Source organism: Tamandua tetradactyla, chromosome 6 (genome assembly GCF_023851605.1).
Source record: "Tamandua tetradactyla isolate mTamTet1 chromosome 6, mTamTet1.pri, whole genome shotgun sequence".
Taxonomy (NCBI): domain Eukaryota; kingdom Metazoa; phylum Chordata; class Mammalia; order Pilosa; family Myrmecophagidae; genus Tamandua; species Tamandua tetradactyla.
Window position 1 is genome coordinate 22190909 of NC_135332.1, and position 17439 is coordinate 22208347.

General features: G+C 47.6%; 1 protein-coding gene across 1 annotated transcript in view; it reads left to right on the top strand.

Annotated features, from left to right (window-relative positions):
- Window positions 1-17439, top strand: part of MAP3K14 (mitogen-activated protein kinase kinase kinase 14) — a 49220-nt gene that overhangs the window by 17796 nt on the left and 13985 nt on the right. The window contains exons 2-8 of the mRNA XM_077164081.1: window positions 5860-6135; window positions 7346-7415; window positions 9080-9290; window positions 9409-10032; window positions 10932-11069; window positions 16929-17058; window positions 17244-17375. Coding sequence (XP_077020196.1) covers window positions 5880-6135; window positions 7346-7415; window positions 9080-9290; window positions 9409-10032; window positions 10932-11069; window positions 16929-17058; window positions 17244-17375 — 1561 coding nt within the window. The 5' untranslated portion in view covers window positions 5860-5879. The remainder of the gene's footprint in view (window positions 1-5859; window positions 6136-7345; window positions 7416-9079; window positions 9291-9408; window positions 10033-10931; window positions 11070-16928; window positions 17059-17243; window positions 17376-17439) is intronic.

Consider the following 17439-nt stretch of genomic DNA (forward strand, 5'->3'; position numbering starts at 1 on the left):
GACATGTTTCTACTTCCAGATAAAATAATCATGAGAGGGATTTGCCCTGGTCTGCCCTGGTCACTCAGTGGACATTCTCAGTGGAGAAATAGTCACTGTAGCCAGTAAGACAGTGTTTTTTATTTCTCTTTTACATATAGGAGAACCAAGGCTCAAGTTCAGACTGCCTTAGGTAATGCTCAGCTTCCTTAGGATGCTGAATCCTCAAAGTCCTTTTGCCTCTGTGATCGCGTTTGTTGGCCTGGTAAAGGGCAAGGGGATGAACATCCACACATTTAGCCTTTTCTACTGGCCAGGTAAATCCATAGGTAATGGCACCTCATGTACTCCACCTCATTCGGTCCTCAAAACAACTCTGGAGAAGCTAAGAGATGAAACTCAGAGAACTGAGTTACTTACAAATTTGCCTAAAAGGTTAGCATGCTGGCTTAGGGGTCATACAGCCTCAGTTCAACTCCCCTCTCCACATTTGAACTATGTAGCAGTTAAGTTTACTTCTCTAAAGCTCAGTTTTCACTTCTGAAAATGATATCAGTAATAGTAGGTGCTTAGTAAGTATTGAGACTTGTTCCAAATTGGAATCATTCAGTCCCAAGATAATACTGACCAACCAGTTATGTTCTTAGAATTAGAAGAAACCTCAAAAGATCCTCTAGGCTGCTAATTTCAAACTGTTTTCCTGGGAGACCTAGAATTCCACAGAGGTACTCGTGACAAAGGGAAGCCAAGCCAGTATGGCTCTTGCCTCACTCTCCTTTAACCAGGGCAGGAGCAGCTGTTTCTAACTTGAGTTACATACCAGCTGCTTGCTTTTAGCTCTTTCATATTCTAGAGGTTCAGGTATGATCTCTGGCTGCACCCCATGGCTTTTTTATGTGGCCTTCTCTCTAAAGCCTTCAAAAATAGGATTTTAACCCGTCTTAACTCAGTTGGGCCATACCTTAACTGAAGGAACCTCATCAGTAGATCCTGTTTACAATGGGTTCACATTGCAGGAATGGATTAAGTTCAAGAGCATGTTTTTTGGGGGTATGCAACTCCAAGCCACCACAAATAGCCACATGTGGTCTGTGACTACCATATTGGACAGCCTTGGAGTGTTGAGCAGAGGTCAAATGTCAGTCCCTGGCCCCTTGGCATTAGACTCACCCAGGGAATTTGTCAAACAGACAGGTGTGGTCGTAACATCCAGTGATTCTGATTCAGTAGGTCTAGTGTAAATGCATTTTAAGAACTCATCTGATTATTCTAACTTGCACTTGGGTTGGAAACCACTGAGATCTCTTCCTTGGATTGGAAGAGCAGAGCCAGATTCAGGCATTTCACCCAGTCACTGATCTTCTAGGGAGATTTGAGGAACATTCTGTGGAATAGCAGACCCCTTAAGGATGTGATGGAAGCTATGTCCTCTTCCCTGGATAAATACAAATTGCATAAAGTTCTGGGGAGCTCACAGACCTCCCTGAAACCATCATCGAATCCAGATTAAGAAGTCAACTTGGATGGAAGATCTTGATTAGCTGATGAGGAAGCCAAGTTTGAGTCTTAGGGCCCAGGAGCTTTGCCCACAGCAGATGTATCATACTGATATGGCCTAGGGTTGATTCTAGCACCATCCTAGTCACTCCTACCCCCTAAACATATCCATGGGATCATTGAAGCACCACAGGAGAGAGAACAGGCAGGGTACATGCATCAGGCCCTAAAGTAATACAGACTGAATTCTTCTTCTTTCCTTTCCCCTTCTGTTTTCATGAGCTTGTAGGTGAGCTAAGTGGGTTTGGCTGTTGCCAGTACCCATGTCATCATCTCTGACACAAAGGATGGCAGGGCCCAGTGCTCCCCTCTTCTTTTAATTAATTAATTTTTGATACAGTTTTTTTTAATGAGAGAAGTTGTAGGTTTAGAGAAAAATCATGCAAAAATTCAGAGTTCCCAGGACCCAGTGCTTTTGAGGCCTGCGTGGATTTGGGGAAAGAGTTCAGGCTGAGTAGTGAATGGGTCAGGATTTTTTACTTGTCTTCAAAGGTGGAAACATCACTGGCTCCCATTCCATCCTCGCTCCCAGAGGCTGCAGGAGTAAAAAGGGACAGAGCTGTGGAGCTGTGAGCTGGGGCAACAAACCACTGGTCAAAGCCCAGGGCAGGGAAGACCACCTGGCCAGCAGTCCCAGGCTTAATACAGAACTCTTTTTTAGTAGGCCAGAGCCCATACAGAGGTAGGGAAGGAGTGAGCATGTGTGTATGAATAGTATAGCTGCTGTCAGGTTAGAGTGTCCTGAGAATAGCCAACATAGAAGGCTCTCAGCAAAGGTCTGAGTCATGGTTGGATGGCACAGAAAAGCCATCTGCAAGAGAAGCTGTGCAATTCCCAGGCCGTGATTTTGGGGCTCCTGGAGGTGAGGGTAGCCTGTTTTCCTCATGCCCTTCACAGGTTCAGCTGCCATCTGCTGGGTCAGCTTCTCAAAAGCCTCTTTGTTACTCTCTCTGCTGCCAAGCTGTTGAGTGAGTCATCAGGGAACTGCCAAGGAGGCTCTGAGCTCACCGTTTCAGCTTCAGCCTTAACTTCTCCTCTGGAGAGGGGGTGAACCTGGCACGCTCATGGGGGAGGACCAGGGCCACTGGCCAGCTTCCCACCTAACCACCACCAGGAAAGGATAGTTCTGGGGCAAAGGGGTATCCCCTGGCCTTTTGAGTCAAATTTCTTTGAGCTCTAGCTCAGGATTAGATACCCAGATTCTCCTCCCAGGCTCTCTGAGCCTGAGCACAGCTACATCTTTGAACTGCCAGGTGCCCTCAGAACAATCACTGCCCCACACAGCCTCATATTTCTCATTTATCAGATGGGATGCTCCCATCATACCTAGTGCTCAGGATCATCTTGTTTGTGAAGGTCATGGGAAAACACTCTCCATCCTTTGATGCCATCTTCCAGCCAACTTGATTTTCCCTTCTGTGTCTTGCTCTCCTCTATGCTGGGACCACCACTGTGTACTGGGCCCAACCTCTGCCCTCAGGAGCCTTCTGACTAGGGAAGATCATGTGTTTCCCTCCTTGAATTTGCCTGTAACCCAGGAGACTTTGGGAGTGAGTAGACTGGGCCTGCTGTGCCACATGGGGCAGGGAGACCTTTAGCAAATCTCTGCTTAATGAAGCCTCAGTTTGTTCAAGTGAAAATGAGGAGTTAAAGTAATGTCAGATCCCTGTAAGCACATCTCTAGTTCTGTTAGGCCTGGAGGTTTTTAATTTTTTTTTTAAATCTCATTTCCTGATAAAGAGGCTAAGAAAGGTAGGATCTACCCTAGGCCCTAGACCAATTATTTTTTTGGAAGGGGAGAAGAAAATGGAATGAAAGTATAGCTAAAAGAAAAATACCCTCTCATGGAGAGCTTTCGCCTAATTTGGAAGTCAGGATACACCTTCATAAGACTTCATAAGATCCATCAAGGATCAATGAGGCTGCCCTCTCAGCCTCCTCAATGTCTGGCCTTCCGGACTGAATCCAGGCACCCAAGCCCTGAGCCCTAAGGCCTTGGAGCCCTCAAAGGCAGATACAAGGATCAATTTAATATTGACCAACAAACCCCCCCATCTCCCCCACCCCAGTCAACCTGACTGAGTCTTTCATAGCTACTGAGGTAGAAAAGGATAAACAAGGCAGATTCAGAAGGAATAAGATTGCAGTCTAGTTATTTCCCAGCTTTCCACTCATTGAAGCTTCCGGCTTGATAGGGCAGAGAGCCAGAAGCATGAGAGGTGTGGCTTTCCATGGTCTGCCCTTCTGCCCCAAGAGCCAGTGGAAGGAGTGACCCAGGTTTAATGGAGTCACAGCAGGGAAGACTACACCAGTTGGTAAAAGCTTTAAAACCAAACTATCACCAGGGACCTATTAGTATAAAGCTGTCTGCATTTGGTACCTTCCCAATCTTTGTCTAAAGCAAGTCACACCTCAGAGGGGACTTGCCCTTTAGAGTTCACAGTATAGTACTTAAAAAGTTGCCAAATGGGAACAACCCCAGATTGATGCTCGGTTTCTTGACAATTCTAGTGCCTGTGCTGCTTGCATAAACTGTCGGTGACAATACTAGGTTCACTCTCCCTTGCACCTTCTGTGACAATACATGAAGCGCTGGTAGAGATAGAACCCAGATAGAGGTGCATTCCTGTGCTTTGTCTTCATATTTTTAAGAGGTGTAATTTGTGCTGGGGACTGTAATATAAATTCCACTAAGTAATGTTGCCTGAAAGAAAAATGATACCCAGGAAAACTTTTCAGCAAATGTTTTTGGGTGTCATAGGAAGAAGCATGTAGTTCCTTCTGGGGAGCCACAGACGGATGCATCTTGGGAAAGGAGCCAAGTGCTGAGCACTACCATTTGCATGCTGATTTTAGACTTCATTAAGATTTTATATACACACAGACATGTATACACACACATACACATATATAAACATAAACATATTACCTCCTGGGGAGAAGAAAAACAAAAGACAAAATTTGATTCCCTCCATTTGGAGAAAAGCCACCGTGGGAGGTGTGATCATGTCCACTAGGAAGGCACGGCTTGTGTGGGGTCAGTGAGGTGCCTAGTGGTTTCGGAGGATGGGCTCCACTGCTCTGTTCCGGAGAAGTACAAGTTCTCCATAAAACAAACAACAGAAAAAGATTCAGCCATTTTTTAAAAATATTTTTACTGTCAAACCTTAACAAACAAACACAAACATTCTTGACATACAAACAATTTAAACATAGTGTGCAATCAGTGGCTCACAATATCATCAGATAGTTGTGTATATCATTGTGATCATTTTTTTGAACATTTGCATCAATCCAAAAGAAATAAAAAAGAAAAAAAACTCATACATACCATTCCCTTTATACTTCCCTCTCATTGACCACTAGTATTTCAATCTACTTAATTTATTTTAACTTTTGTTCCCCCTATTATTTTTTCTCCATATTTTTTATTTATCTGTCCATACCCTAGATAAAAGTAGCATGAGACACAAGGTTTTCACAATCACACAGTCACATTGTAAAAGCTATATCATTATACAATCATCTTCAAGAAGACTACTGGAACACAACTCTACAGTTTCAGGTACTTCCCTCTAGCCACTCCAATACACATAAACTGAAAAGGGAATATCTATATAATGTGTAAGAACAACCTCCAGGATAACCTCTGACACTTTATTTTGTCTCATTTCTCTCTTGCCCGTTTTGGTCGAGAAGGATTTCTCAAGTCCCTTGATGCCGAGTCCCAGCTCACCCCAGGATTTCTGACCCATGTTGCCAGGGAGGTTTACACCCCTGGAAGTCATGTCCCATGTAGAGGGGGAGGGCAGTGAGTTCACTTGCTGTGTTGACTTAGAGAGAGAGGCCACATCTGACCAACAAAAGAGGTTCTCTGGGGGTGACTCTTAGGCCCAGTTTTAAGTAGGCTTAACCTATCCTTTGCAGGGATAAGTTTCATTGGGGCAAACCCAGGATCAAGGCTCGGCCTAATGATTTGGTTGTACTCACTGATTCAGCCATTATTAAAGCAAGAAAGAACCAACCTAGATGTTTGTGTTGTCATTATTCTGAGAGTGAGCTGGCATCCTTGTTGGCTAAAGTGGAAGAGTTCATTTACACTGGGGAGCTGGTAGGGCTTGGGGCTCACATCACATAGGAACCATGTGTAGATGTTGAAAGACTTGACTCATTACCATTTAGGATGTTTGGAACAAAAAATGTGTGTGGCAGAAACAGGCAGACAGCCTTTTAGCTCTGCCTTACTCCTCCAACCCAAACCTGCCCTGGGTCCTTCAGGGTCTGGGATTATGAGTGACTTTCTCTGTGTTTGGTCTCTCGTAGGGTAAGTCTAAGCCTGGGAGATGGCAGTGATGGAAATGGCCTGTCCAAGTGCCCCTGGCTCGGCAGTCGGAGAACAGAAGGAACTTGCCAAAGCCAAGGAGAAGGCGCAGACATTGGAGAAGAAGCCAAGCTCCGTCTATAAGCTCGAGGTGGTGGAGAAGAACCCAGTGTTCTGCGGGAAGTGGGAAATCCTGAATGATGTGATTACCAAAGGCACAGCCAAGGAAGGCTCTGAGGGAGGGCTGGCCGCCATCTCTATCATCGCCCAGGCTGAATGTAAGGGCTGCTGAATGTAAGGGCAACTGGTTAGGGGCTGTTGGCAGAGAAGGCAGGTGGGTGGTGGCAAAACTCTGCACAGTCCCTCTAGCAAGGGTAGCTGGACACAGGTAAGGCTGGAATTGGAAGGAGGAGGTCAGGATAACCACTATATGAGATTCTCACAAGACATGTTGAGGGGTTAAGCCAAATATCAATGTGAAGTGGAGGTTTTTAAGGGGGTGGGAAATGGAACCCAAGAAGGGAGATGTGGCAAGTGGAAGTTCTTACCCATTGTTGCCAGAGCAGGGGAAGAGAGCTGGGAGGCAGGAATGCTTTGGCCTCATAGGTCCTACAAGCTCTTGGCAACCTCATCTAGCAGGCCATGAGCCTTTTGCTGTGACCTTGAGCAACCTAAGTGGCTCTGGAGAGGCCCCAGGCCTGAAAGGACAGGCCCTCTAGGACTGTCAGACCCTTTACTACCTTCCGCCTAGAGGCGGCCCCACCCCAGAGAATGAACACCCTGCTCTGGGGCCTGTTGGGCCAGTCCAGGGGCAGTAGGCTGCCACAGGGTGAGGCCTGGTTTGGTTTGGCTTCTGCTTCTATTCATAATTCCTCAAAAATGACTAGTCATGATAACTGCCCCTAGGAGGCAGAAAAATTTGCTGGAGGGCTGAGGAGGGCCAGGAGTCCTGCTGCATTCCAACTGGGGAAGTTCTCTGGGATGGAGCCTGGAAAGATCAACAGCTTACAATGGCATTTCCCCACATAATACACATCCTTCCCTCATCTTCTACTTCCTTCTGGTAGTTTTTGAGAAGAGATATATAATAAAAATTAAAATGGAATAAGTGAGATAATAATGATGAATATGTAATATATATATATAATAATATATAATATAATCACTTTTATTAAGTCATCACTATGTGCCAGGCACTGGGTGAACATTTTATATAGATTGTCTCAAGCTTCACAGTAAGTGAAGTGAGCACCTTAGGATCTCCATATTGCAAGCCTCCCCTCTGCTCTTGACCTCTGGGCTAGGCAGACCAGGTAAGGACAGTCAGTAGAGAAGGAGGCATTGGTAGTGAGGGGAGCTAGCAGGTGGAGGTGGTCTGGGAAGACGGGGAGGGAGTGGCTCAAGCAATGCCTGTAAAATGTCTCTAAGTGCTGGATTCCTATTCTTTCTCTTCTCTGCTTACCCAATCCTTTTTCCATTATTTAATAGGTGAGAATAGCCAAGAGTTCAGCCCCACCTTTTCAGAACGAATTTTCATCGCTGGGTCGAAACAGTTCAGGTAAGAAAGAAAGCTTGACTGGGAAGCCAGGGACTAGAAGTGAGTGTCTCCCCTCCCCTGGCTGCCTGCCCTAGCAGCTCCCAAGTGACCCCTGGCTCATTCCTTCTGTACCTGGTTCAGCTCTTGGAAGCAGCCCAGGCTTTCCTGGCTGAGCTGGTGTCTTAGCCAAATAAGCTTTTCAAAAGCTTTTCTCATCTTGTGGGTGACTGCCTCTGGATCCCATCAGCTTGGCATTTTATTTTTATTCTCCGCAGAGTCTTTAATGCACTCCCATTTCCCATCAATAAGGAGGGGACTGGGAACAGCAGTTTCTTCCATGCTGCAGTTACTTCCATGCTGATGCCCCAGAGGTGCCTCTCCAACTGCTTTCTAGGGGAGAAACTTGCCATTGTCTTTTCTCCTGTGAGACACACCCACTTAGGGTTGTAGAAACAGGAGGGAATAGTCAAGACAAAAGCAGTTCAGTGGCCCTGTGAAAAGGAAGCCAGAAATAAGCCTCCATCTGTTCCCAGGGTCCCCATTTCCCCAAAGATGATTTTTAGCAAATGAGAGTTGAATCTAGAAACAATTCCATCCTCTACCACAAGGCAAACTTTTTTATCATTGGAATTTGGAAATTGCTATTGAGAAAAAGGTTGGGGGAGGGCTACTGCCCTTGAACCAAGAAATGCCCAGTGTTTGGTAGAATTCCCTATGCTACTCAGAGGCCTTTTGGCCCAGTTAGGGAGTTTCTGATGGTGCTACTTCCGGTGGACCTACTTTCTGACAGATGTGCCTCTAGCAGTCCTCTAGGACTATGGGGGCGGGAATGAGGCCTTGGAAGGGTGGCTGAGGCTGCAGCCTGCTCTGCACAGGTTTTGCAGCAGCCCTTACTGGGCAGGGGTAAGAGCCGGGTTTGATGGCGGTGATGAGCCTCTAGAACACCAGATGAGGGCAGAGTCCATGGTACCCAGGCACCAGCCCGTGCAGGGTGTTCAGGTTTCCATAGCTTCTCACATTCCTATGACAACCTGATTTCTCCAGGAACCGGGGTGGGTGGAGGAGACCTAGCTGAGCTGCTGCTCCATCAGTCCCTTCTTCCTTCCAGAAACAACAGAAACAAACTCAAATCAGTCAGAACTGAGACTGCCTGCTGAGGATGTGACCCTCCGAGTCACATGCTGCTTATGGGAGCCCTCCAGGGGCAGCCCCCCTTAGACAGCAGGCTCCTCAGGAAGAGCCAAGTATATATCATGCTTGAGAAGGTGGTAGTAGCAATAGTAATAGCTGCTGTTTGTTGGAAGCTTACCTCGGGACCAGCCACTGATGTAGGCTTTTTTTTTTTTTTTCGCATGGGCAGGCACCAGAAATCGAACTCGGGTCTCGGGCATGGCAGGCAAGAACTCTGCCTGCTGAGCCACCGTGGCCCTGATGTAGGCTTTTTAAATGAGCCCTTTCATTGAAACCTCACGTCCACCCTGCATAGCAGGAAAATAATACAACCATTTTATAAATGAGAAAACCAAGGTACCTTGGGGGTTTTGGAGCTTTCCCATATTCACACAAGTAATAACAAAGCTGGGATTTGACCTTGGATCTGTGTGACTCCACAGGCCATTATCTGAACCATTACATTTCTTTTGTCTCCCCATACCCCAAATGAGTATCTTTCCCTTTTTTGACAGCCAATCTGATTGTCTTGATCAAATCCCCAACAATGTGGCCCATGCAACTGAGGGTAAAATGGCCCCTGTGTGTTGGAAGGGAAAGCGCCGGAGCAAAGCCCGGAAGAAACGGAAGAAGAAGAGCTCGAAGGCCCTGGCTCAGGCAGGAGTGGCCGTGGTCAAACCTCTCCCCAGAACCCCCGAGCAGGAAAGCTGCACATTCCCGGTGCAGGTGAGACCCACCACCCCCACCGTAGACCCTGCCCATGGGGCCTTCAGAACAGCTCCTAGAGGAATGGCCTGAGCCTCGGCTCTGACTCTGTGACCTAATGCTTGTGTTTCTCCCACAGGAGGATGAGTCCCCACTAGGCACCCCATATGTTAGAAACACCCCCCAGTTCACCAAGCCTCTGAAGGAGCCAGGCCTTGGCCAACTATGTTTTAAGAAACTCGAGGAAGGCCTGAAGCCAGCACTGCCTCGATCGGAACTCCACAAACTGATCAGCCCCCTGCAATGTCTGAATCATGTGTGGAAACTTCACCACCCCCAGGACACGGGCCCCCTGCCCCAGCCCACTCACCCCTCCCCCTACAGCAGACTGCCCCATCCTTTCCCCTTCCACCCACTCCAGCACTGGAAACCTCATCCCCTAGAGTCCTTCTTCCTGAACAAATTGGCATGTGTAGACAGCCAGCAGCCCCTGCTTGGCCCCCACCTGAGTAAACTGGAATGTATAGACAATCAGCAGCCCCTGCCTGGGCCCCGCCTGGACCCCAGCAGCCCATCCCCTGGCACCTATGAGAAGTTTTCTGTGGAAGAATACCTGGTGCATGCCCTGCAGGGTAGCGTGAGCTCAGGCCGGGCCCACAGCCTGGCCAGCCTGGCCAAGACCTGGTCGGCAGGGGGCCCCAAGCCCCAAGACCCCAGCCCCAAAACTGAAACTGAGGACAGCGAGGGGGTCCTGCTTACTGAGGTAACTAATCCCCCAAACTCACACCTCCAGGCTTACTTTTCAGAATCATTCTTTTTAGCTATTTGTTTTTAGTTCTGTTTTTCTGTTGCTACCTTTTTATTGCTGAAGTGTGTGTGTGTGTGTGTGTGACATGAATAAATGAACACATATATTCAGAAACAGATCAACTTCAGATATTACCTAATGACTCCCTGTTAGAAAAGATGAGGATTTTGCTTGTCCTCACTACCCTCCTTTCTTCCACCTTTTTCTCTCGCTCTCTTGGTAGATAACTTTGTAACTTTAAAGGATTTCACTAAGTTAAATTCTGATTTATTCCATCCACTTTTGACATTATCCCTTGACCCCTGCCCAACTTCACTCTTCTTCCTTTTTTTTTTTTACCTTCTAGCTCCTGAGCTATAGCTTCCCTCTCTCTTTCACTGTTTCTGCTACCCACTGTGACTACTCACTGTGACCACCAGAAGTACCAAACTGTGGGGCAGAAAAGGACTTGGATCACACTTTTTTTTGGGGGGGGGGGTACATGGGCTGGGAATCAAACCCAGATCTTCTGCATGTCAGGCAAGCATTCTGAGCTATTTTAACATGACCAGGTCAACAATTCCCTTTCTGTCCCATAAACACAAATCTGGGAGAAGGTTTTTTTTTGTCACAGGGCCTGACTTGCCTCAGGCGGCCTATGCAGCTCTCCTCCACCTTCCCCTCTACCTTTAAGCCCTCTTCTGCTTTTGCCCCCTCAGAGCCCAGCCTTAGACCTGGGGGGATCTTTGGTTGTGAGGGCTCAGGCCTCAGCAGCCCTGGCAAGGACCAGCAGCTGGAGAGCCTCCCTCACTATTGCCCTCAGCCCTTTGCTGCCCTGGCTGCTGAAACTGGCCTCTCTCTTCTGCCAACCTCAGAAACTCAAGCCGGTGGATTATGAGTACCAAGAGGAGGTTCACTGGGCCACATGCCAGCCCTGCCTTGGCAGAGGCTCCTTCGGAGAGGTACACAGGATGGAGGACAAGCAGACTGGCTTCCAGTGTGCTGTCAAAAAGGTATGCAAAAAAAAAGTGCGTGTGTGTGGGGTGGGGGTTGGTGGTATGCCAAGGACTCCAGGGGCTGAAGAGGGAAGCCAGGCAGGTGGCCCATTGCTTTCTCTCAAGCACAGTCCCTGAGCTGCCATGGGACTGACTGTTAGCAGAGCTTGACAATTGCTAGCTACCCCAGGCCAGCTGGAAGGGAAGGGAGTGGTCTCGATTCCATGTCCCTACCTGGGAGCTAAAGTTGGAGTACAGGTATGTGAGGGGGGATGGCCCATAGCCATCCACAGCAATTGGCATCTGGATACAGCTGGAGCTTGATGGCGGGGCCCTCGAGGGCAAAATAAAACCTGGAAGCTGGGTGGATCGTAAAGAAATTCATATTCAAACCTCTAAAAATGACTACCCCACACCTGGACCAGAAGGTAATAACAAGAGCAATAGCTTCTACCTGTCAGATGGGTGACCATGCTCTTTGGGAGTCAAATCTGATTTGAGTTGGGGTTCTGCCTCCTGTTGGCTGTGGTACCTTGGACAGCTGGGTGTCTCAGTCTGCTCATTTGTAGAATGGGGCTAATGGTCCTTAAAGCTGGGCTGAAGCAAGGAATGGATAAGAGGATGTGAGGTGTGAACTGCTTCGTGCAGTGCCTGGAACCTAGCAAGCACTTATTTCATTTTGGCCACAAGCAATCCCACACTGTGCCAGGTACAATACACATGGACTCTCCTTTGTTTTTCACAACAGTCCCCAGAAATGGATATCAGGAAATGAGACATGGACAGAGATTAAGTAATTGGCCTAGAAGCCAAAGCAGGGTTCAAACCCAAGTTTGTCTGGCTCTCGACTTGGCCTTTGAACCTCTCTTTAGGAAGGGGAAAAGAGAAGGAAGACTTGTGGTCCTAGAGGCAGAAGAAATGAATCATCTCTCCCACCCTTCATCTCACTAATGTTAGAAGTAGAGACCAGAGAGGTTAGCATAACCGCCCAAGGCCACACAGCTAGGCTTAGAACTGAGGCCACTAAAATCAGAAGCCAAGCCCAGGGTGAGGATCCACAGCAGTAGCAGCAGATCCACAGAGCAAGAGTGTCAGGCCTGCCCTCCCTTAGCTACCTTTTCTTCTACCCTGTCGGCTCAACTTGATTGTAAGCCATCTTCCCCCAGCCCAATCTCTTAGCCTCAGAGCAAGTGCCAGGCACAAAGACCTCAGAAGCCAGAAATTGGGAATATCTCCATGGGCCATTTCCTTGGCCCTTTGGGCAGGGTGAAATAAACTAAAATATGGACCTTGTTTTCAAGTGGCTTATGTCAATAGCACTGATCCCCAAAAGAAAGGGAACAAATAGCCAGATCAGACAGGCCCCTGAGTGGACACCACTGCTATGAGGGGCCCTGTGGTTTTAAGGGGTAGGAATCCAAACTGTGATGTTAATAAACCTGGCTTCCATGGTTTGTACATGGGCCAGGATATTGGAGTTTTAGAATTTGGAGTGAGAGTGGTGACTAGATAAGAGTGGTAACTATCCATCAGTATTATGCCAAACTTTAGACAGATTGTGGCAAATAAGCAAGCTCCACCCCTCACCACCCCCCATAGAGAGAAACACGTGCTGAGTTCTTGCCAGCCTGGGTCATCATCCTCTACTTGGATGCCAAGGCCACATGCCTGACCTCCTCAGCTGCAGCTCCCTCCCCAGGCTACCCGAGAAGGCCCAGCTGTCCCTTCGGGTGGGAGGCAGGCAAGAGAGTGTGAAGTGTCCTGGAGATGAACACCCAGTGCTGGAGAGGTTAGTCACTGGGCTTCTCAGCTGTTCCCTGCTGAGGTTCCCAGAGTCCAGGCAACAAAGTAAACAACCCTAATATAGTAGAAGAGGACAAAGACTACATTTCTCACCTCCACAAGGCAATCGTGAAGTTCTAACCACAACAGCCAGACTTCCCAACACCAGAGGTGCTGCTCGCACTACCAGAGCTGGCCATTCTCAGAACTTTCCTTCCTCCTCTGTTATGGATGTGGGGGTGGAGGGGGCGGCAGGGGGTATACTGTAGGCTCTTCAGCTGGAAAGCCATAGGAGAAATGGTTCCCTGCTGAGGGGGAAGAGACCTGGGGAGATGGGCCAGGGATCAGAAGCCAGACTGCACATAGGGTCAGAGCAAGCCCCTGCACCTCTGATGCTTTCTGAGAAGGATCTAGGCCCAATGGTAAAACCAGCATTCCCTCAACCCTCCCACCAGAATATCCTTGGCCTCAGGTTAGATGCTGATTAGCTGTGGGTCCAGGGCTTAACGCAGGGGTTCTTCTTTTTCCTTGTTTTCCCTAAGTTTTTTTTTTTTTAATCTTATTTTTTAAATTGCAGACAAATACAAACTATAAAATAATTAAAATGCCAAAAAAAGCAAAAGCCCCTGTTCCCCAATCCCATTCTCAGAAGAGCCCTTTGACATAAATCCTTTTAGACTTTTTATGCATGCAAAAAAAGTGTATTTCTTTTATAAAAAAATGAGTTCCTACTGTTCCATACCTTGTTTTTTTCAGACAGTATCTCAGTATCAGTAACTGTATATCATAGATGGATTTCCTTGTTGACACATGTCTCTAGTGCTTTTTAACAGCTAACATGTAATGCTTATCTTCATTGATGGATGGACGTCATAGGATCCATGAACCCCTGGGACTTGATTCAGAAGTGTGTTGCATTTATAGGCAGCATGCTTACGTTTTTGATAGAAAAGAGTCTCTGTCATTCATCTGACTCTCAAAAGACTCTGTGGCCCAAAGAGGGTTTTGAACCATTCGTTTTAGAACATCTGGCTCTAGCATGGAGTTCTAAAAGCCTCCTTTTGACTCAGCCGCTGATCTGGGATATTTTGGCCTCGATCAAGTCAAAACAACTCTCACCAAGCATCTGCTCTGCCAGGCACCCTGCCAGGGGCTGGGGATAGAGGTACGCTGTCCACAGGCCTGGCCTGAGGAAACTTGAGTTCTACGGGTGATAGACATTTACATGGCATAAAGGAGGTAGCAGCAGCCGTCAGCCCTGGACTGATGGCTGAGATGGGTCTCGACAAGTATTTAGAACAAAAATGGAATAAGGACCAAGGGGGGAGGCCATCTTGATGGTGAAAATAAAATTAAGAGGGGAAAAATCCTCTCGTTTGATGTCTGGGTACCCAGTTCTGTTATCACTTTCACACATTTTGTTACTAGAATCTTTAGAAGAACTTATAGAATTGCTATTATCCCTTTTTACTGATGAAGCAAAACAGATACTACTAAAGAAATGGAGTTTCAAGAAGGAAAAAGTGTTCCCCAGTGTCAAGTATGCAGGCAATTAAGAAGTGGCTTCTGGATTAGGCAGTTAGCTGTTTGCTGGCTGTACTCCTACCTGGGATCCTGGCTAGAGGGACTTGGATGTAAAGCAATATCTAGAAGGATCTTTGGGGAGGCAGGTAGCTGGCAGTTGTAGAGTCAGGCTCCCCTCACCAAAATTCTGGCTCTGATACTTTGTACCCAGTGACTTGGGCAAGTTACTTGTCCAGGCTTCAGTTTCCTCTGTAAGATGGGGATAATGATAATACCACCTCCTAGGCTATTGTAAGATGTGAATAACTGATGCTTACAAAGTGCTTAGATTAGTGCCTGGCTTAGGTTTAGCTGACATGTAATATTTGTTGTCATTAATACCTACCTCACAGTCCAGCCCCCTCACTTCATGGATGAGAACACAGGTCCAGAGAGGAGAAGTGGGCTGTGTGGGCAGCTGAGCCTGGAGTAGAAGGCCAGGGTGCTTTCTTGCCACCTGACTCCCAGGGATGCCCTTATACGTGCTCTCTCTCGGGCTGGCACGCACTTCTAAGGCACCTCATGTTTTGAAGTTTTCCTTCCCACCCCTGTGGTCTGGGTGATTGGAAATGTTTTCAGTATTACTGGTGCACTATGGAGGACTTGTAGATTTTTTAAACATTAAAGCAAAAGTTCCCAAACTTTCTTGGTTCACAGCCCTTAACATCTCAGTAATTTTTCCATGGTGCCCCAGGCCAAAAGAAATACCTAGCAGTTCCACTTATTAAGTAGTTAGGTTCAATAATTTAGTATTTGTCCTAACAATTTAGTAGCCACTATGAAAAACAATACACATAAACTGAGAGAAAAAATGTCATTCCATTCTTAGACACCCATGATATCTTACCAGTGTAGGTATGTCTGGCTTAATACTGCACAGTCTCAAACCTTGAAATCAGATGGGATGCCACCACCTTCATTTCCTGTTCCACATTTCCCCCCTGAAGTATGTGCTGTTTATTACAGCAATCCTTCAAAACCCAGCTTCACAAAGATTTATCACAGAAAAGAACGTAGCATGATCTAATGCTGAAACTGTGAACCAACTCCAGCTAGGAGCTGACACCATGTCCCACAAGTGGCGGCACATCATTGCGTCTCTCGAATGTGAAATAGCCTGTAGTGCCCCCGAGTGCTTGGGATTATGGTTAGGGAACCAAAGGGTTAAAGACATGTAGACCTTTGCTAATACAAATCCTGTTGGTGAATTCCTTCCAACTCAGCTTCAGAGGCCTTCTAGAGCTGGAAACACTGACAAGAGTAAAAGTTCATATGAGCTGATTAACCAAACCAGATATTCTTTAAGTAACAAGGAGAGACATTTTCCACTTACAAGCAAAAGTCCAAAAGCCCCACATCATCGTCAGAGCCCGTTTGCCAAGTCAGCAAGTCTTCAAACAGAATTCTTCAGGGTCCCAGGCAGATCTCTTCCAGCCTGGTTTTGTTACCACTGGCGCCCCCTGGTGAGGCCACTTGAGGCTTCCCCAAGCAGCAGCCGTCTCAGCCTGGCAGGAGGGCTATTGTGAAGTCTGCGTGTTTAATAAGCTGCTCTTATTGGAGCTGGTGGGAAGACATGGGAAGCCAGCATGCTGGTCATCATCCTTCCATATCCTTACTCTACCCAGGAGCAGATGCCACGGGTAACACCCCACACCCCACTCCATATGGAAACAAGGCTGAGGGGCAGCAATCTGCCTTTGGAAATGGCCAAGCCAGGATCTAAGCACAGGGTTGTTAGTTTCCCAGGCCTGTTTCTCCCTGCTGTGCCAACTGCTGTTCCTCCAGAAAGCCATGGATGGCCATCCCATGCCTCCCATGTATCCAGAATAAACCTAAACATTGCCCTGTCTACCTGGAGCTTTTAGTTTGGCACAGACAGAGATCTCTAAGTACCAGTTAAGAAAAGTACTGAGACGCGTGCTAAGGAGCCTGCACAGAAGTACGTGATGCAGGAGCTGGGGACCATCAGCTCTGGTTTCAGATAAGTCAGAAACCTAGCTTCTGACAAGACCTTGATGCTGATAAACAAAAGGTCTCAGGTTCAGAGGCCTTCTAGAGCTGGAAACACTGACAGTTAAGTAGAGAGTCAAAGTTCATGTGAATCGATTAACCAGATATTCTTTAAATAACCAGAAGAGAGACATTTTTCACTTATCCCAGAAATTGCCCAGACACTGGGCTGGGAAAAAAATGTTTGGCTTGGCAGATTTGAGGTGGGCAGCATACCAGGAACCTGGATAAAAAATGTAGTTTCTGTGTCACTGTCAGCATTTTCGCACATGGCCAGCACTATAGAATTTCAGTAAAGTACAAGAAGTTGCTCCTGACACCAAGGGCACCCAGTACACGATTTAGTCTTGAAGTCTTCAGCAGGCCCCCAGAGCCCGCCTGGCTCCGAATCGGTATTGGAAACATCAGCAGCCCCTGTGTTGGAGCACCAGGATAGCAGCACATTCCATCTTGGTGGGAGGCCAGAGGAACAGCTCTGGTCTCCCTCACCCTGGCCTCACAGCCACCTCTGGGTCCTTTCAGGTGCGGGTGGACGTGTTTCGGGCAGAGGAGTTAATGACATGTGCAGGACTGACCTCACCCAGAATTGTCCCTTTGTATGGAGCTGTGAAGGAAGGTCCTTGGATCAACATCTTCATGGAACTGCTGGAAGGTAAGAAGCCAAGTCCCACTCCTTTCTCCCTCAAAGTTCTGAGCCAGGGACTCCCCCAATGCCCCCAGCCTTTCCCAGGTTGTCTTTGGTCCCAGTCAATCCATCTTTAACCTCCTGACTCTCGTCTCCTTTGCTTGCTTGGAGACCTGGGAAAGCCCCGTATAAATCCAGCCCTTGTCTTCTAGGTGGTTCACTGGGTCAGCTCATAAAGCAGAAGGGCTGTCTGCCAGAGGACCGGGCCCTTTACTACCTGGGCCAGGCCTTGGAGGGGCTGGAATACCTCCACAAGCGAAGGATTCTGCATGGAGATGTCAAAGGTGAGGCTCAGGTCCCCCACCCCAACCCTAGTCACCAGCAATCTCCTCCCTCCCCCATCCTGCC